We start from the raw sequence: 21,273 nt of genomic DNA on the forward strand, positions 1-21,273 counted from the left end.
AGTGGACGGCATGGTAGCACAGTTGCTTCACAGCTCCAAGGTCCCAGGTTCGATTCCCAGCTTGCCTCATTGTCTGTGCGGAGTCTGCACAGTTTCCCCGTGTCTGCGTGGGTTTCCTTTGGGTGTTCCAGTTTCCTCCCCCAGTCCAAAGATGTGCAGATTAGGTGGATTGGCCATGCTAAATTGCCCTTAGTGTCCAAAAAGGATAGGTGGGGTTACGGGGATAGGGTGGAGGTGTGGGCTTGGGTAGGGTGGTCTTTCCAAGAGCCGGTGCAGACTCAATGGGCCGAATGGCCTCCTTCTGCATTGTAAATTCTATGATTCTGTTACAGTTATTTAAATTGCTCAAACAGCCATTTTTACAGGTTACCCACATGCCAACGCTTACAGCAATGATCCTCCTAAAAGTTTTGCATAGTCTGCAAAAGAAGTTGGCTTGAATTTGTAGTACTTGCTAAATGTAACTGTGTCATTCTTTTGCTAGCAGCCAGTGAGAAGAAATGGACGCGGCATGAGCTCTTACCAGCTGACGTGTGATGAATCGGGCGGCTCAATACTCATTCCACCTACATCTCTGCAGGCTGCATTCTGCACTGCAGGAGACACGGAATATTCTCACAACAGTGACGGAAGCCATGAAACTGGAGATTCAGGCAGATACTCGCACGATTCTAGAGAGGAAATGGAAATGGCTCACCTTTCTTCTGTCATATGTACTACACCTACCTTCTTGGGGCCATTTGTCCAGGCAGAAACGGTCAGCGTTCCTGTCAAGTCTACGCCGGAGGAAGCTGAACGTCTGTTGATTGGTTCTCCTTCTACTACCTCAGACCTACTAGCACCGCCTCATGTTTGCCAAATGCCTTCTCCAAAAACTGCTTGCGAACACGCCAACCATGAATTTCCAATTTAAAAGTTACCCGATCCAGTTTGACCGTAATTTATCTGTACAATGGACAATGTGCAGTAAGCCAAAGAACGTTCCGGAATAAAAATCTGGGTCTTTTTTGTTTTATCACTCCAGGTTCTTACTCGCTTTTGTTTGATGAATGTTACATTTTTAATTTTACCCACCATGAATGTCTGTGTCAATAATGTGAAAAGGACCGTTACATTTCTTTTGATTTTATTTTGAAAAGTATATCACTGGAGCAGAAATAATTTGTCAGGCTTTCTGCTGGAAATCTACCTCAATGTTACCTAATGGTAAACTCCAGTATTTAACAGATATTTTACTCCATTGCCTAATTGCTGATACTTCCTTACAGAAATACGTTGTTTTGCTAAAAGAAATGTTTGTTGATGTTCTGCTGTGATGTAGGGGTTGTAAGGACATTGCCGTGAGAGTGTTTAACTAAAGCTCTTGTTTATACAAGCAGGCATCATTCTAAAGTGGGGACAAATGCAGCACCATTGAGCTGAAGTTGTTTTGATTCACTTGTTCTTTTTTTAATGTACGGCAAAGGATCCCAGTCGTATGTTTGAGTAAGAGTATCAAAGTCACAGTCCCGATCCTTTAAACTTAATATGATCACTTTTCACAGCTGTTATGTTTGTGAATAATAGAGGTTTACATAGAGCTGTGAAAAATGTAAAGTATGTTTGATCAGAGGGAAGAGGAAATGCTTTCATTTGAATGATTTTGAAGAGATACACGTTTATGCATTGTAACATTCATTCACAAGCTGAGTAAACTCGCATATGCTGCTAATTTGAAAGACATTTGAACTATAACAGTGCTGCTGTGCCAGCAGAATGAATGAACTCTTATCCAGCCTAAACCTAAAGTGTTTTGGGTACACTTCAGTTTCATAGAATATTTGTTGGGAGGAACAACAGGCAAATTGAAGCTGGCCAGGACTAGCTAGAATGATTACCTACAGGCTTCCTGTTCTAGAAACTGGAGCATACGATGCAGAAACTAGGAAAAACATGGCGCCTGCACTGATTCATATCCACGGCCGTACACTCTCTGAGCTGGATTCTGATTTCATGCATTCTAATAGATACCCCTGCAACTGCATAGAAAATAGGAGCAGAAGGAGGCCACTCCGCCCATCAAGCCTGCTCCGCCATTCATTATGATCATCCATCTCAATAGCCTGATCCCACCTACCCTCCCCCCTCCCCATCCAATATCCTTTGATCCGCTTGACCCAAATGCTATATCTAACTTGAAAACATTTGCGTTTTGGCCTCAACAGCTTTCTGTGATAGTGCATTCCACAGGCCGACCATACTCTGGGTGAAGAGGTTTCACCCGCATCTCAGTCCTAAATGGTCTACCTTGTATCCTCAGTCTGTGGCCCCTGGTTCTGGACACCCCCACCATCAGAAACATCCTTCTTGTATCTATCCTGTCCCTGTTAGAATTTAATAAGATTCTATTAGATCCACCCCCCTTATTCTTCTGAACTACGGCAAATACAATCCTGATTCAATCTCTCCTGGAATCAGACTGGTGAGGTGGTGGCGTAGTGGTATTATCACTGGACTAGTAAACCAGAGACCAGAGTAATGCTCTGGGGATCCAGATACGAATCCTGCCACTGCAGATGGTGAAATTTGAATTCAATAAAAATCTGGAAATAAAAATCTAATGATGACCATTAAACCACTGCTGATTGTCGTAAAAACCCATCTGCTTCACTAATGTCCTTTAGAGAAGGAAATCTGCCGTCCTTACCTGTTCTGACCTATAGCAATGTGGTTGACTCTTAACTGCCCCCTCAAGGGCTATTAGAGATGGGCAATAAATGCTAGCCGATAAATGTAATGCCCAGGTTCCATGAACGAGTTCATAGAATCATTGAATTTACAGTGCAGAAGAAGGCCATTCGGCCTATCGATTGTGCACTGGCCCTTGGAAAGAGCATCCTACCCAAACCCACACCTCCACCCTTTCCCCACAGCTCCACCCTATCCCCGTAACCCCAACTAACCTTTTTTGGAGACTAAGGGCAATTTAGCATAGCCAATTCCCCTAACCTATATGTCTTTGGACTGTGGGAGGAAACCAGAGCACCCAGAGGAAACCCACGCTGAAACGGGGAGAACGTGCAGACTCCTCACAGACAGTGACCCAAGCCGGGAATCGAACCTGGGATTCTGGAGCTGTGAAGCAACTGTGGTAACCATAAGGCCATAAGACAGAGGAGCAGAATTAGGCCACTCGGCCCATCGAGTCTGCTCTGCCATTCAATCATGGCTGATATTTTCTCATCCCCATTCTCCTGCTTTCTCCCCATTACCCTTCATCCCCTTATTAATCAAGAACCTACCTAACTCTGTCTTCAAGATGCTCAATGATTTGGCCTTCACAGCCTTCTGCGATAAAGAGTTCCACAGTTTCACCACGCTCTGGCTGAAGAAATTCCTTCTCATTTCATGGGCAGCAGGGTAGCATGGTGGTTAGCATAAATGCTTCACAGCTCCAGGGTCCCAGGTTCGATTCCCGGCTGGGTCACTGTCTGTGTGGAGTCTGCACGTCCTCCCCCTGTGTGCGTGGGTTTCCTCCGGGTGCTCCGGTTTCCTCCCACAGTCCAAAGATGTGCGGGTTAGGTGGATTGGCCATGCTAAATTGCCCGTAGTGTCCTAATAAAACAAGTAAGGTTAAGGGGGGGGTTGTTGGGTTACGGGTATAGTGTGGATACGTGGGTTTGAGTAGGGTGATCATGGCTCGGCACAACATTGAGGGCCGAAGGGCCTGTTCTGTGCTGTACTGTTCTATGTTCTATGTTCAGTTTTAAAGGATTGTCCCTTTAGTCTGAGATGGTGTCCTCTGGTTCTAGTTTTTCCTACAAGTGGAAACATCCTCTCCACTGTGCTAGCGTGCTGCCCTAAAAAAAGTTTGTAAAAAACAAACATTCTCTACACTCCCTCTATAGCAAGAACATCCTTCCTCAGATAAGGAGACCAAAACTGCATGCGATATTCCAGGTGTGGCGTCACTAAGGCCCTGTATAATTGCCGCAAGACATCCCTGCTCCTGTACCCGAATCTTCCCTCTATGAAGGCCAACATACCATTTGCCGACTTTACTGCCTGCTGCGCTTGCATGCTTGCCTTCAGCGACTGGTGTACCAGGGCACCCAGGTCTCGTTGCACGTTCCTCTCTCCTAGCTTATGGTCATTCAGATAACAGCGTTAACATTTCTAGTCCAGATGACTCTTCAGACCTCTAAAGAAAAGTCATATGGGCTTGAAACATTAACTCTGTTTCTCTCTTCATAGATGCTGCCAGACCTGAGTTTTTCCAGCATTTTCAGTGTTTATTTCAGATTTCCACCATCTGCAGCATTTTGTTTTTATTCCTTTCAATGGATATTTAATTTCCACCAATTCTACATATTAACTACATACTTTGTTTTTAACTTCATTTGACTCTTCACCCAAATAACAATTCTAAACGCCTTTTCACAGTTACAGCCCAAAATACTTAACTTCTGTTCCCCAGTTCCCCAATGTGCATGGATTTACTTATTTCAACAATCTGTCAGATGCAAAGTAATAACCATTTGACATCAAGAACATTTCTATTACATTTAAACATGCAAGGCAAGTACACAACAGAATTGATTTAATAATTAAAGTTAATTTTTGATTTACATGATTCAAAAGCAGTAATGCTAAAACAGTTTAATCAAATCTTTAAAAATCGCAGAATTCTGCTTATTTTTATCCATTAGGAATATTAATTTATTATCCAATCCACTGTATAGAATACTGCGTTACTTCAACAAACGTCAAGTGTGTGTATTCAGACAAGACATTTTTCTTCATCTAATCAAAACAACTTCAGCTTGCGTGTATTATATTAAGTAACTCACCAGAGAGTTGCAGTCCAAAGACATTATAATTTGGTGTATTTCTGTTTTTAGAATTGCTTGCATAAAACAGAGCTTTATGATACCAAAAATGTTCACAGGGCATAGAAGCTGCTACTCTCATGTGCTCTAACCTTGCACCCCCTGTTTGATACTACCTCTTTTAAAAAACCTATTTTAGTGTTATTCTTTATCTAACCTCAGGGATCAAGTAATTACATTTGAACTGCCACACTAGAGATGTGTGGTGTACTGACAGGGTATCTTGTTGAATTTTTGATTTTAAAATAGTTACTGTGTAGCTTTTAAGAGTTAGAACAGATCACTAGAAATATGTGCCAGTAAATGTTCACGTCTACGTGACGCCGATATATCAAAACTATTTAAAACAAGCTTACCAAAGAAAATGTACATAAAACTTTTTTTCTGTGAAATTTCTTTTTTTGGGCCATTTAATTACAATTAAATCTCTTAATTTTATGATAGTTACTAATCGATCAGAAGTAGTGACTTATAAGAGTTTGAATAGAAAAAGTGATTTTCTAATACAATATTACAGTCATGTAATTGGAAAACTGATTTGGGGAGCAAGCTATATTGATGTGTGAACACCCAAGGCCTATTATACCTCATCCTTTATTAGAAAAAAATAGAATTATATTAAATAGCTATCCAATGTTTTCATGTCCAGAATTAGTTACAAGCCAGATCTTTGCCCTATCCAAAAGGTTTTAATGTTTGTGTTTAAGTCCTTGAATCGGCTCATTGAAATATCCTTAGTACTATCTACTGAGTACTACTTCTGGTTAGCTGCACTCTGCTCTTTATAGTGTAGATCAGAATTATAGTAATAGTCAGTTTAGCACTTGTCTTTCAGATTAGTGTCATCCTATAGTATTAGGAGTCAAGGCAGTATACAAAGGTAAATGATGTGTATCTATATCCAAAGATTTCCTTTTCTTGTTGGATTTTTTTATATATATATATATATTGACAGGGCACTGTGTCTATGTAGTATCTGAATTCCCAACCTAAGAACTGTGTCACTTTTCATCCAACCTACAATAGAGTTGATGAATGGGAAAAAAAAGAGAATTTTCTTGTAGTTTCAAGTGTAATATTGTAAAAGTGCATTGCTCAATATTGCAATAAGTAAGTGTTTAATATCAATCACTGAGCAGAAGAGGATTCTCTTTTTCTGATTAATTGAGCTTTACTGGATGCCTTGGGCATCATTTTGATCATTTGGCATTTTTTTTAAAGTGGCAAACTTTTTACCTGATGCACTTAGGTTCTAATTTTAAACTGCTTTTGAAAGAAATACCAAATTCCTCTGCGCAAACCAAAGTGAAATACTCCAGCTGCCTGTAACGCTCGCTGTAACAATTCAGTTGAATTGCAACCATGTAATTTGCAGAGGACCTTTCCAAAGATGGCTGCATATTTCTGTGGCTTAGAGTCATGTCTGCAGCGTATACTTAACACTTCCATACAATAAAATGGCAGTTCTGGTGAATGTGAAAGAAGAGGGTCTTGTAATAGCTTTAAAAAAAACTCTAACCAATGTTTAGCAATAAAGAGGGCTCTGTCTCTTGACCAGTCAAGTTTCAAAGTATGAAGGAGAGTAAATAAAGCTGCCTCCTTCTTCATAATCAACATAAATTCAGTGTTATTTTCAAATACAGCTAGATCAGCCGCCCATAAAAACCAAAGATTATTTTTTGTTCACCTTTGTGTATCAAAAGTAGGATTTAGCTCTTCCCTCCAAGAAGAGTAGATGGTTGTCTTCTCTCAAACATTGCTGTTTAAGTGTTTGCTTTTTTATTTTAGTGCAACAACAAATGTCCATGTTTAACATCCTTAGTCAGAATCGGCATCTTTTCATTATGTACAGCAATCATTTTGAAGTACTGTAAACATTGATGTAATCGCAGCATGCAAAATGATAATTATGGCCATTGTTAAGATATTTTTTAACAAAGTGCTCGTTTCCCTGGCTCTTCATTCGGGTATGAGTTGCAATATATGGTTTAACCCATGGATTTAAATTTTTTTTAGAGTGCCCAATTAATTTTCTCCAATTAAGGGGCAATTTAGCATGGCCAGTCCACCTACCCTGCACATCTTTGGGTTGTGGAGGTGAAACCCATGCAAACGGGGAGAATGTGCAAACTTCACATGACAGTGACCCAGAGCCAAGATCGAACCTTGGACCTCGGCGCCATGAGGCAGCGGTGCTAACCACTGTGCCACCATGCTGCCTTTGGTTTAACCTGGATGCTGTTCCTGTGTCTCTGATCAACACTATATTTCCTGCAGGCTAGATGTCTATTGCTTCTCGGTATTACTTCAGTTATTAATTAATGGAAAAAATGTAATTTGTAAGTTCACAGAACCATTTTTTAAAAGTTGAAAGCCCATTTTACCTATTTTTTTTGTATCTTGTGATGTGAAGACATAATTAATCATTTAGAATTTCCAATTAATTTTCATCTTGGCAAATCTAAGGTCTTGAACCGTTGCCCCATTCCCCATGTGCCCTTGCCCTATTTCTAATCTGCTTTGGGCTCTGTAAAATTGTCCTATTTCAGGAGGGCAGCAATCAAAGTAATGCCATGTCTCCCCCCCCCCCCCCCCCCCCCCCCCCCCCCCCCCCCCCCCCCCACATCCATGGCATGATCCAGGCTAGCAGGGTAGATCTTCCAAAAATACTATGGGTGAGAGTGGCAAATATTGTGAGATGGCTCAAGTAGCGTTTCACGATGGCGTCAAATGAGGAAGCAATTGTCCCTCCCCTCCACCCTGGATCATTGCGTGTCTGATTTGATGGCGGGTTGAGTAAATCGCCGTGGAATCCGTGACTTTAAGTCCCCGTCTCTCTCTCTCTCCCCCCCCCCCCCCACCAGCGCCCTGCACTATATCCCAGAAAAAGCCACCATTGCCATCCGTGGCTCAATTCCCAATGTTTCCTGCCCCAATGTGGGAGAAAATCCTGGCCTACACGTCTTGATCATTATTGTTGAAAGTCTATTGTAGCTTCTGGACTACTCGTGCTCCTTTTAATATAGGTCAATAAATACCCAGTCAGCAGAAACATATAAGGTAATATATTCTGAGATGTAATTTACAGTACTTCAGGATTGAGAACTGCTGTTAAAAGCTGCCAGCATATTTCCCACTTTTCAAATATGTTTCGGATGTAGGTAGATGCTAATATTTACTGTATGTAGTCAAAAAGTATAGGAACTTTAGCAGGCAAAACCTTTGTAAAACACATTTTGGCCTGTTTTGATTGCTGGGGAAATGCGAGTTGCAATAAGCCGTAACCACAGCTACATCAAATTTTGCAAAGTGCTTGGGACAAATTATATTAATTTGTGCAACCACCTTTCAGATTTATTAAGAGGACCTGCAGTGAGTGCCTAATGAATTTCAGGTTATTGACGACATCAACACATTAGGAAAGGTTAGCACAATCTTAGGAAATAATCATATCCGCTAGTCCAGCAAAGGAAGGATTTTCCGGTTGTGCCTGCCCGAGATCGGAAATTTCCGCCCAAGGCCAACAGACATTTAAATAGTCACCCCCAAGTTTTCCATCCCGCTTGCGACATTTCCTGTGGTGGGCGGGATTGAACCCAGAGGCTGTGGAAAATATGCTGGCTCACTGGTGAGTTTTTGCTGATACTTTTGAAGTTGGAGATGTTGACTAAATAGAAACTACTGCCTCATTTTGAATTTAAGTGTTTGTTGATGCACATTAATCTGGAATTGTGTGTTAAACTGTCTGAAATTGTATTTTCTCTTTGACATGTGTTAAACTTTGTGGCGCTGCTGTAATGGCTGCTTAGATGACATTTACTACACCCACTTGCAAGGTAACTGATGTAGCAGGACCGAAGTGTGTCATGTAAGCGCACATTATATCAGTCAGCCGGGTGGAAGTAAATAACTTCCGCTTTTGTTTTACTATTGTATTTTTTTCCTTGTGATGAGAACAATAATAATGTGTTAGTTTTTTTTATTTGGAGCATACTGTTAAGATGTGAACTAAAGGGAAGAAGTGGAAGGTACAGTCTAATGATGTATCTCAGGTGCTCTGAACCTTCTAGCTTCAATTGCCAATTGTCTTGTAAAGGCAGTGTTTGTGATCCTGCCAGTGGATGGTGAACCTGCATTATATCAAATTTTATTTGTCTCAGGGGATCAGCTTCACTTTGTGTCCATTGCTGTAGGAGAATGAACGTTTGCCTTGATTTGTGAATGTACCTCATTTATGTCTTTAACTACTTTTATTGAGAAACTGTGTTTTCCTATTTTATAATAGCATTACGGTGAATGCTGCCTAGAATTCAGGTGCCTGATCTGTAATCTTGCTAAGTCATGCCAAAAATATAACTAGTCTAAAAGCCAAAATGTTTTAAAACTGTTGTAAAATAGTCTGAATTTTGAACAATTGCACAGTTTGAATAAAGTTTTTCCATAAAAGATATACTGCCGTGCATTTAATGGGGGGAAAAAACTGCAAAATAATTCAAGGTATTTGAACTCATTAATGATTCTTGTCTTGAACAGTTTTCCAATTAAGGGGCAATTTAGCATGACCAATCCACAGACCCTGCACATCTTTGGGTTGTGGGGGTGAAATCTACGCAGCCATGGGGAGAATGTGCAAGCTCCACATGGACAGTGACCCTGAGCCATCAAACCCTGGTCCTCGGTACTGTGTCATTAACAATTCCTGAGTGATTAATTTCCCTTGGACCTAAATCCTCTGATGAATTTCTAGCTCATACCAACTCAGTCAGTTTAAAATAAACCCCCCCCCCCGCCCTGTCAAATTTTCTCCGTGCCTTTTCTTGTCTGAAGGGCACTGAATTCACAAAGAGTTAATGTTCCACAAATATCCTTTTATACATTGGTTGAGTGCTTGTCTCTCAGGTGAGCTCAGACCAGATCACACTCTGGTCACTGGTGGCAATAACCCCCGTTCATACACTATATCCATTTGGACAAGCCTAACAAAGACTATTGGATAGCAATCAGGAGTGAAATCATCTTCAATAATCTCATTGTCAACCAAGGTGAACTGAAGCCAATTATTGTATCGCTCCTACTCAGGCCAACTAAGTACAGATCACTATCCAACCCTTTCCGGCCTGTATGACAAATAATTCGCTGCTTTATCCAGTTGAGCTCTTGGGAAAAGCTTATTGAAACCCGTTTAGGACTAAGTTGTAATTTGATTTGATTTTTTAATATAAATTTAGTGTACCAATGTTTTCCAATTACAGGGCAATTTAGCATGGCCAGTCTACCTACCCTGCACATCTTTGGGTTGTGGGGGGTGAGACCCATACAGACACGGGGAGAGTGTGAAAACTCCACAGGGACAGTGATCCGGGATCGAACCTGGGTCCTCAGCACCTTGAGGCAGCAGTGCTAATCACTGCGCCAACCATTCACTCTTGTGAATGAGTCCAGAACTCGGGGACACCTTTTTAGGACAGAGGTGAGGAAAAATCTTTTCTCCAAGAGTTGTGAGACTTTGGAACTCTGCTCTGGAGGCGGGGTCATTGAATATTTTTAAGGCAGAGATAGATTCCTGTTAGTCAAGAATTCTAAGGTTATCGGGGGTAGATGGGAATGTGGAAAGTGAAACACAAACCGATCATCCATGATCTTATCTAATGGTGGAGCAGGCTTGAGGGGCCAAATGGCCTACTTCTAATTTGTATGTCTGTAAAAGGAACCATATGCATGCAAGCCTCCTTTGTTAAAATCACCATCAATAATTGATGTATGAAAGAGTGAGACTACACAATTGTAAAAGTAACTTTTCAGTGCCAGTAGTTGTTTGGTAATATAAAACTTAACGCTTCATTCAAAATTCACTTGCATCTGAAGAGACAAATCTTAACGTTTCTGTTATGCTTGGTATGTCTCTACCATACAAGTACCATGTGTCACGCCCTTCAACCATTTTTTTAAAAAATAATTTTTATTGAAAAATGTAGATTTTATACAGCATTGACACACCTTAGTAAAATACCGAAAATAACAATAATATTAACAATCATATACATTCGCCCCACCTCCATGAACAGCACAGCATTTTAACAACAACGCAAATTAACACACTATAAAGTTACAGAATAGACACTACAATAGTGCCCCCCCCCCCCCCCCCCCCCCCCCGGGTTGCTGCTGCTATTGACCAAGTTACCTATCTCTGAGCCAGGAAGTCCAGAAAAGGCTGCCATCGTTTATAGAACCCTTGTATTGATCCTCTCAAGGCAAATTTGACCTTTTCCAATTTTATAAATCCCGCCATGTCACTGACCCAGGTCTCCACGCTTGGGGGCCTTGCATCCTTCCACTGTAACAGAATCCTTCGACGGGCTACTAGGGACGCAAAGGCCAGGACACCGGCCTCTTTCGCCTCCTGCACTCCCGGCTCTACCGCAACTCCAAAGATCGCGAGTCCCCACCCTGGTTTGACCCTGGATCCAACCACCCTCGACACCGTCTCCGCCACCCCCTTCCAGAATTCTTCCAGTGCTGGGCATGTCCAGAACATATGGGCGTGGTTCGCTGGACTCCCCGAACATTTGGTGCACCTATCCTCGGCCCCAAAGAACCTACTCATCCTGGTCCCGGACATGTGGGCCCGGTGCAGCACCTTAAATTGGATGAGACTAAGTCTCGCACATGAGGAAGAGTTAACTCTCTCCAAGGCATCCGTCCAGCCCTTCAACCATTTTAATAACAAGTTGCTCAGCAAGGTACAAGTATAGTGAAGTTTCTTGAGAAGCAAGGCAGTACAGATTCATTCATCGGGCCCTTTTTGCAATGCAGATTTAAAAATCTGTTACTTCCAGTGGAATCCAATATTTATGTGTACAGCAGATACCATTCCAGAGAAGGAAGATATCCTGACTGAAGCTACCATATTTCATAAGAGACTAAACAACTTCCAAGGATGAGATATTTCCATCTGTGAATGCACTTAACTCAAGCAAACTCTTGCTTCATTTCAATATATCAGTGCATCACTTGAAAAAGGGTGTAGGTTTCCTGTTTGCTTTTTGGTTGTGTTTGATGTGTATATATAAATGCCATAATTTATTTATTTATTTTTAGAAAACGGGTATAGTTGAGATTGTACACTTTGGTTCTCATTCAAGGACTGGACCCCCACAATGTGACCTGAGCCAACACTTGAAATGAATAGCCAAAGCTTTAGAACTAACTATTCTTCAGTTGTTCACGCAGTTTTGCTTTTCCTCCTGAACATCTTAGAATTTATGAAGAAATTTAAAAAATTAGGTGGTGGCAGTCTCCCAATTTTTATAGTTAGTTTCCAATCTCATCTATGTGTAAAACACTGGACTGGTGCATGTTTTTGGAAATCCTAAAAAATGCACATGTTTAGCGAATTCATGGCCACAACAGAAACTTGCTGAGGAGTCTCAAACATTCTGACGGGTAAGTGTAAAATTTTTTGATGCCTTCAAATGTCACTATTAGGTGCTGGATAGTAATATAGATGCAATTTTAATACAGTGATTCATCATGGGGAAAAGCCTGCAGATGTAAGTCATTACATTGACCGCTATTGTGGAAAAGAGCACATCTTTGTAAGCATTTGTCACAACACCCTGGGCGAGCACACGGTCAGTATCAACCCCCCTCAACCCGGGGTTGCAACACCAGTGAATTAACAAATAATTCATAATTAAAAAAAAAAAAAAATTTAGATTACGCAATTATTTTCTCCAATTAAGGGGCCAATCCACCTACTCTGCACATTTTTGGGTTGTGGGGGCGAAACCCACGCAGACACGGAGAGAATGTGCAAACTCCACACGGACAGTGACCCAGAGCCGGGATCGAACCTGGGACCTCAGCGCCGTGAAGCGGTTGTGCTAACCACTAGGCCACCGTGCTGCCCTCCAAATAATTCATAATTAACGTATAGATGATTTTGGGCCGAGACTGCTGCAATGAGATGCAGACCCCAAATTTATAAGTAAAAACATTAACAAAGTATTTATTCATAACGAGGAAAAGCTGAATATATGAAGTAATAACAGAACAATGATCTACCTAATCCCAAATCCCACCCTCCACCCAGACACGCACAAGACAGACACACATGGCGGGAATGGGAGGATAGGTTTAAACTAAAAAGGGATTAATAGTTATGAGATTGCTCTTTGCTGCCGACGTAGCTCTTTGTAGCTAGCGATCTTCTAATCATGTATCCAATCTGAAACTGTAGGTTGTAGCAAGCTCTCTAAATCTGCAGGCAGAGAGAGAGAGATTTAAAACCTGCCTTGTGCTTGGAACTCTTCACAGTAAACACCCAAAATAATATGGCACTCTTCACACCCTCTTTCTGGAACTTTGTCTTGCCCCACCGATCACAGGCCCCAATAGAAACTTGTACATTTCTGATTGGCTGCTTGCCAAGTCTGTCAAATCATCATCACCAGTTCTACCCCAGAAACTAAAGGGAATGTCTTGGCTCAGTCCATCACGATGGGGGGGATTCAGCACTGCCTAAAACCTGTAGTTTAAACAGAAACCCCAGACGGTGTAGCAACGTCGTAGCAGCTTAACCAGAAGACAGGCAGCAGGGACAGGATAAAAAGGAGAACACCGGACAGGCGGGGTTTACAAAAAAGTATCTTAACACAATCATATGTATTACTGTACTTTTTTCCATTGCAGAAAGTGCTCTAATACATTCAGAAATATGCTGGTAAACTCTGCTTGCCATGTTTCGCACTGAAGTTCAAATGTGCAGACAGCTCTGAATGTGGGGGGGGGGGGGGGGGGGGGAGCTGGAATTCCCTGAATTTGAAAGGTAAAAATAAATTGGAGCACATACTCTCTTCCATTGATTGACAGAAATGGAGAGGGCATCTTCTGTTCTTTCAATTTCAGATTCTGCGGTTGCAATAATTTTCAAACGCTGTGACCATTATGAATACTGGGGAGTTCCAAAAGTTAATGGAGTACTCAGTTATGTTGACACAGCTGTTGAGAGAAATGACAAATTATTTTGTGGTTGTACTAACATACTTGGCCTTTGATGTGGTTTCAGAGTACATGGTTGTTTGTTTACAAAATCTAATGGCCACTCAAAGGATTAACTTTTTCCAATGGAGAAGTTGTACCTGTGAATGAGAGTTTTATACATTGTCATTGGTTTAATTTTTTTTACATCTGCAATTAAAGTAATTTCTATTGCATTGCTCTGGAGGGCTGTACATCGTGCGTGATAGATGAGTGGACATGAAGGGCACATGGGGCGGGTGACATATGGACTTGGGGTATGGAGGTGGATGGGTGATCTGTGGGCAAGGTGGCATGAGGGTGATCTGAGGGGGCATGAAGGTGGAAGGCGTGGTTTAAGGGGTGTGGTGGAGGGGGCTTTAAATGATGTTGAGAGATGGGCTTTCTAACCAGCTCTCCTCCACTCCCACAGAACAGTGTTACAACTTGCAAACTGCACTGAAAATGCAAACCCTGCACGAGGAAACAGAACTACTGGGCAAAATCACACAAGGGTTGGGTGGGCAGTTTGGAAATCACAAAGTGAAAGTCGCATTTTCCTGAATCTACGTGAAATTTTGGGCCCTTGAATCCACGACTAATAGTTTAAAGTATATTTCTCTCCACAAAAATTAAAAATGTTGCAGATGCTGGGAGCTCTCCAAGTCAATTGGCAACTGTGAAGAAAACAGATGAATTGATATTTTGAGAATTCTGTTGTCAGAAATGGAAGATATTAGCATTGGACAGCATTTTAAAAAGGAGGCTGAGGCTAACACACACGGATAAAGTGCTGGACCAGAAAACTTAGAACCGAGATGGTGAGAAAGTTTCTTTACTTGAGAGTTGTGAATCTTTGGAATTCTCTACCTCAAGAGGACTGTGGAAGCTCAGTCAGTGTGTCTGTTTAAGGTAGAAATTGATAGATTTCTGATTAACAATAATATAAAAGGTTTATGGGGAGAGTGGAAGTGTCTGATCAGCCATGATCGTAATGAATGGTGTAGTGGGCTGGATGACCTCCTGGTACAGATGACATTGTGGGGGCCTAGTGCTTGAATGCCCTTGATTCCTTATGACAAATTTGATAAGGTTATCCTCCACAACTACTTGAACTACTTGTTGACAGTTGTGGGCAGCACAGTAGCGCAGTGGTTAGCACTGCTGCCTCACAACACCGAGGACCCAGGTTCGATCCCGGCCCTGGGTCACTGTCCATCTGGAGTTTGCACATTCTCCCCGTGTCTGCGTGGGTCTCACCCCCATAACCCAAAAAGATGTGCAAGGTAGGTGGATTGGCCTCGCTAAATTGCCCCTTAAGTGGAAAAAAAAAGAATTGGCTCAATTTATCTTTTTAAAAACTACCTGTTGGCAGTCATTGATTGGCTGATACATTTTAAATGTTCACTAATATGGGCAGCCAAAATATGAGCAGAAGCAGGCCATTTGGCCCCTCGAGCCTGCTCATCCATTCAATAAGATCATGGCTGTTTGTGTTCAGTTCAACACGCCCATCTAACTCCTGTTAACCTTTGATTCCCCTACCTAACAAGACTATATCTACCTTCGCCTTAAAAATATTCAGTGACCCCCGATGCCTCCACAGCCTTCTGAGACAAAGAATTCCAAAGTCTCTCAACCCTCTGACAGAAACTTTCCTCCTCTCTTCCTAAAAGGGAGACCCCTAATTTTAAAACTGTGGTTCTGGACTGACCCACAAGAGGAAGCATCATTTCCACATCCACCTTGAGAAGACTATTCAGGATCTTATATACTTCAATCAAGTTACCCCTCACCCTTCTAAACTCCAACGGCAACATATTGTTTTCTTTGTTATGCTACCCAGCAGTTTGTTGCTCCTCTGACAAGACAGTTTGTTCTTTTCCCTTTGCATGCAGAGGCGAGATATTCACCAACCATTGATTCTTTGGTATAGTTCTTTTGTTTCCATAGATACAACCGCTCACAGTGATGGTCGAGACTCTGGTGGCCTGTCCCCACCCATGCCCATCTACACTGTTTCAAGCTTCTTAAAGACGATTGGCATCCTTGGCAAAAGAACAACCAACCAATTCAGTGATTTGTTTTCAACCATTTTTGACTAGGCCCCATCAAAACCTCAGCCTCACACATACAAACATACAAATTAGGAGCAGGAGTGTAGGCCGCTCGGCCCCTCGAGCCTGCTCCACTTCAACAAGATCACGGCTCATCTGTTTGTAACTTTAACCCCACATCCTGTCTGCCCCGATAACCTTTCACCCCCTTGTTAATTAAGAATTTATCTTGCTCTGCCTTAAAAATGCTCAAGACTCTGCTTCCACTGCTTTGTGAGGAAAACAGTTCCAGAGACACTCAACTCTGAGAGAAAAATATGTTCCTCATCTCTGTCTTAAATCCTCAGGTAAATACACTGGTCATGATGGGTCCGATTTTAAATCACTCTAAACCTATTAATTCAAATTGGGCCTGCCAAGTCTGTCTTTCCTTTCACTTCTGATTTTTATTGTTCCTTCCTTCTGATGCCATTCTCACCTATTCTGTTTCCGCTCCTCCATGTTCACTTCATTCTCCTCTTTCCCCTCTGTTTCTCCAGCTAATTCCTCCACCATTTTGCTTTCCTTTTCTATTTTCCTTGCTTCACTTTTCTAATTTTCTTCGTTTTTGTTTCTGCTCCACGTCCAACTCCTCGCTCCATTTTTATTTGGTTTTTTTTGTTTCCCCTCACTTGTCATCTCCCCACTTTCTCTGTTCTACCCCTTCCCCTTTTTTTTTTGCCTCGTTCCCTTTATTACTTCAGCTTGTGATGGAACAGCTGTTTGGGGATCATCGTGAGGAAGCGGGAGGTGGTGGCGTAGTGGCATAGTCACTGGACTAGTAATCCAGAGACCCAGGGTAATGCTCTGGGGTCCTGGGGTTGAATCCCACCATGGCAGATGGTGAAATTTAAATTCAATAAAAATCTGGAAGTAAAAGTCTGATGTGGACCATGAAACCATTGCCGATTGTCGTAAAAAAAAAACATTTGGTTTATCTAATATTCTTTAGGGAATCAAATCTGCCGTCTTTACCCAGTCTGGCCTACATATGACTCCTGTCCCACACAGCGATGCGGTTGACTCTTAACTGCCCCCCACTGAAATGGCCTAGTAAGCCATTCAATTCAATGGCAATTAGGGGTCGGCAGCAAATGCTAGCCTAGCCAGCGATGCCCACATCTCAAGAACATCTTTGGGTTATGGGTGTGAGACCAATGCAGACATGGGGAAAATGTGCAAACTCCACACGGACAGTGACCCAGGGCCAGCTAACCACTGCCCCACCATGCCACCTTCTTTAAAGAGTCCTGTACGACTGACAGCTCAGATATTTAATCACTAACCTTCTTTTGTGTTCTGGAGTTCGAGAATATCCAGGTCCAGTAGCCCAATAATTTTATGTCCCATTAGGCCCATCAGTAGCTGCTCCTTTCAAAAGTTCACGATTAATTATGCCTTCATACCCTACTTTTATTTTCCTTTAGTCGCCCCTTCTGCCAAAAGCAGGTGAAATATTTGTTAAGCATCTCAAATGTTCTTTCACTCCCCTCCTTCATCCTTTAGAGGTTCCACCCTTTCTTAGATGTGTTTAGAAAAGCCTTGTCTATAACTCTGTTGGCTGAAAATCCTTTTTTTGACACTCAGCCGCTCTAATCTCCCTATTTTGCTACTTTGATTGTGATTTTTCTCCTGATTTTTTTCCACTGCTCTCAATTTCTAGTACATCTCCTTATTTTTGGAACAAATCTTTTTATTCAGCGCTCAAACTCTGCCGTTTGTCTAGTTAGGATAGTTAAGTCTGGCTTTATCTCCAGCTTTATCTCCAGCTCCTCATCGACTCTCCTTCGGACTGATCAGTTCCCTGTAAGAACACTATTCACGACACGCTAAGCTGCTCTCCAATCACTTTGTTGATGTACCATTTGTCAATGTACTCTGTCGATTATTCTTTTGTCTACTATGTACGTACTGTGTACATTCCCTTGGCAGCAGAAAAATACTTTTCACTGTACTTCGGTACATGCGACAATAAATATCAATCAATCAACCTGTCAACTTTTCCATTAATCTGGGCAAGATTCCACCCCCCCCCCCCCCCCCCCCCCCCCCCCAACCAAAGTTCTTCTCCAGTCCAGTAGAGTTGGTTTGCCTCTTTTTTTCTTTACTTATTGTGACAGTAAAGCCAATGATGTTATGACTTGCAGATTCCCTTCATGAACTCAACCTGAACAAGCTGGAGAGGTGACCTGATGAACGTCTTCAAAATTATGAAGGGGTAGACATGGGCAAGTTTCCATGTGTGGACGAGAACAAACCGAGGGGCTAGAAATAAGAGTCACAAATAGACCCATTAAAACATTTCAGAAGGAAATTCTTTATCCTGACGTGTTTAAGGGGAGCCACTACAAGCAAATGAGAGAGGAAGAGAAGGATGTGTTGATAGTGAGAAGAGAAGCCTCATGTGGAGTATAAATGGTGGCACAGATCAGATGGGCTGAATGGTCTGTTTCCTTGTTGACTGACGATGTAAAAGAGATTAGTACCACATGGGGTGTGTGAGGCGAATAACAGAGTTGCCTTTTAAAGGGAAGATAGATAGGTTCAATAAGAAAAGGGTTAAATGAGAAGAGGTGGGAGTGGTTAGCACTGCTATCTCACCTTAGGGACCTGGATTTGATTCCGACCTTGGGTGACTGTCTGCACATTCTCCCCGTGTCTGCGTGGATTTCTTCTGGGTTCTCTGGTTCCCTCCCAAAGTTCAAAGATGAGCAGGTGAGGTGGATTGGTCATGTTAAAATTGACCGTTAGAGTCCAAAGATGTGCAGATTGGGTGGGGGCATGGGGTTGGGCGTAGGGTTGGTGCAGACATGATGGGTCAAATGGCCTCCTGCACTGTGGGGATTCTGAGGAGGAAGATCTGCAGCTAGGAGTATAGAGAAATAGGGTATGAGGAGGCTGAAGAGGAATACAGACCAATAAGCTACTGAGCCTATTTCTGTCTGGTAACTGATGGCATTTTACAAAATACAGCTTCATGCATTCATGCACAGCCACTTTTCCGCTACAAAACCAGTCCCACAGGCCACACTCTAGAAACCCTCCCTCTTCTACCATGGTCTCAAGAATGGAGTCCACTGACCTCTGGTGCTCTGCCCTCGCTCTCTTCACCAAGTGCGTTCTATAGGAGATAATCTCATCCCTGAGGACCACCTTAAGGGCTTCTCACAGAGTGGAAGGTGAGATTGACTCACCTTTATTACATTTTTTATAGAACCAATGGCAGTTGTCATGGGAGTGTCCCTTTAAGAAATGTGTGTTTATCAAATGGCTTCAGTGATGTCATTGCGTGGGTGAAGCTGGGCTGTGGCTCTGGGTTTTACTTTCAGTTTACACAGCTGGAAGCTGGATTCAGACAAAGAAGGCTTCTCTTCTCTCTCTGCATGTTAAAAGGTTTCCAGATCACATGATAATTTAAAAGTGATAACTGATTTCTGGAAAGAATTCAAACCTACTGTTTTGGTAAAAAGATTTATTGGATGTTATCAAATTGAAACAGTTTAAAGGAAAGTTATTAAGGGTTTATATGTGTATATGTATGTATATGTATAGACAACGGTAGCTGTGTGGGGTATTTATGTTTGTAGTTCATAAAAATGCTTACTGTGTGTGTTTATAGAAATGTTAACAGAATTCATAGAATAAACTTTGTTTTTGATTAAAAGTACTTAAGGCCGGGGTGCAAAGCACGGGATAGGGATGGAAATGTTTTATGTACCATGTTTATGTTGCTGCTATTGTTATTATTATAAAAACTACAGATACCCTAATAAAATGTTTTTTTAAAGAGCTTAAGGCCTCTGTTGAATAACACCTGAAAGGTAGGTCCTTATGCTCCTCATAACCAACATTTATAAATAGTTGTGGGTCAGGTGAACTCCATGAACACTTTGGTGTTCTCTAAACCGTGGCCCATAACACACTGCATGTGTGATCATAACATTTTTTGTTAACTAATAATGTCGTGTCCAACCCAACTAGGAACCACAACACAGTTTAGGTCGCCACCCAAAATAAGCTGATGTGAATCTAAATCAGGGAGTGAGGCCAGCAGATTATTAATAAAATTCATATTGTCCCAGTTTGGGTGTAGAAAATAACTCAAACCACCAGAGTGCCCATCAGGGAGCCGTAGACAATAACATGGCTGCCGTTGGGGTCAGCCAAGATCCTAGTAGATTGGTTGAGACTGTTCTACTCGGAGAGAAGGCGGCTGAGAGGAGACTTGATTGAGATGTTCAAAATCATGAGTGGGCAAGGCAACGAAGATCGGGAGAAACTGTTCCCACGTTCATATGTTTTGGTCCTGTCCAAAGCTGGAGGATTACTGGAAGGAAGTGTTTAGGGTAATCTCTAAAGTGGTGCGCGTGAAACTGGACCCGGGCCCTCAGGAGGCCATATTCGGGGTGTCAGACCAGCCGGGGTTGGAAACTGGTGCGGAGGCAGATGTTGTAGCCTTCGCCTCATTGATCGCCTGAAGGCGGATCCTGTTAGGGTGGAGATCAACCTCTCCACCCTGTGCCCTGGTGTTGCAGGGGGACCTGCTGGAATTCTTGACGCTTGAAAGGTCAAATTTGAACTGAGGGGAAGGATAGAGCGGTTCTACAATTCATGGGCATTATTCATGATACACTTTCAAGAATTGGATCACATCGAACACTTGGGGGTTGGGGGGCTGGGAGGGTTTAGGGGAGAGGGACTGTATGTGTTTATGGTGACTGTGGGAGATTCCTGATTCCTTTTTGTCATTTGTTTGTTAACATGCGGGCCAATGTCTGGGGTTGGGTGGGAGGATAGGATCGTTGTTATTGATATGGGGATTGACATTACATTTGTTACTGATTATTGTTTATTGTTAAGTGTAAATTTGGGAGAAAATGTGAAAAAGGAGGAGAATAAAAAATGTTTTTTTTTAAAAGAACGAAAGAACACAGTTTTGAAGTGATTTGCATAAGAAGCAAATGTGATGTGAGAGAAAACATTTTCTCACGGGTTGTTCAGGTCTGGAGTACGCTGCCTGGAAGTTTGGTGGAGGTAGGTTCAATCGAGGAATTCAAGAGGACATTAGATGAGTGTTCTTCAAAGTCGGGGGCGCGACCCGCGAGCGGGTGTCGGGAGGGTCGTGGAGCTGTTGTCCGCGGTGCTCCCGATCGCACAAGTCCCCGTGCAGCAGCCAGCTTTTCAGAACGCCGGCTGCAAGCGGCCGCGAACATGTTTTTAAAAAAAATTAAAATTTGGCCTCTATATATAGCAGTGCGGCCGCTATGTTTTTTTAACGGTTGCAGCTT

General features: G+C 42.3%; 1 protein-coding gene across 3 annotated transcripts in view; it reads left to right on the forward strand.

Annotated features, from left to right (window-relative positions):
• The window catches only part of LOC119974954 (protogenin-like), a 150,258-nt gene extending 148,120 nt beyond the window's left edge, over positions 1-2,138 (forward strand). For 2 of the 3 annotated variants that reach the window (XM_038814337.1, XM_038814339.1), the window contains exon 20: positions 485-2,138. In XM_038814337.1, the coding sequence (XP_038670265.1) occupies positions 485-913 (429 nt within the window). In that variant the 3' untranslated portion in view covers positions 914-2,138. The remainder of the gene's footprint in view (positions 1-484) is intronic. The other variant, XM_038814338.1, reaches the window with a different exon arrangement.
• Positions 2,139-21,273: the final 19,135 nt, after the last annotated feature.

Source organism: Scyliorhinus canicula, chromosome 12, assembly GCF_902713615.1.
Source record: "Scyliorhinus canicula chromosome 12, sScyCan1.1, whole genome shotgun sequence".
NCBI lineage: Eukaryota > Metazoa > Chordata > Chondrichthyes > Carcharhiniformes > Scyliorhinidae > Scyliorhinus > Scyliorhinus canicula.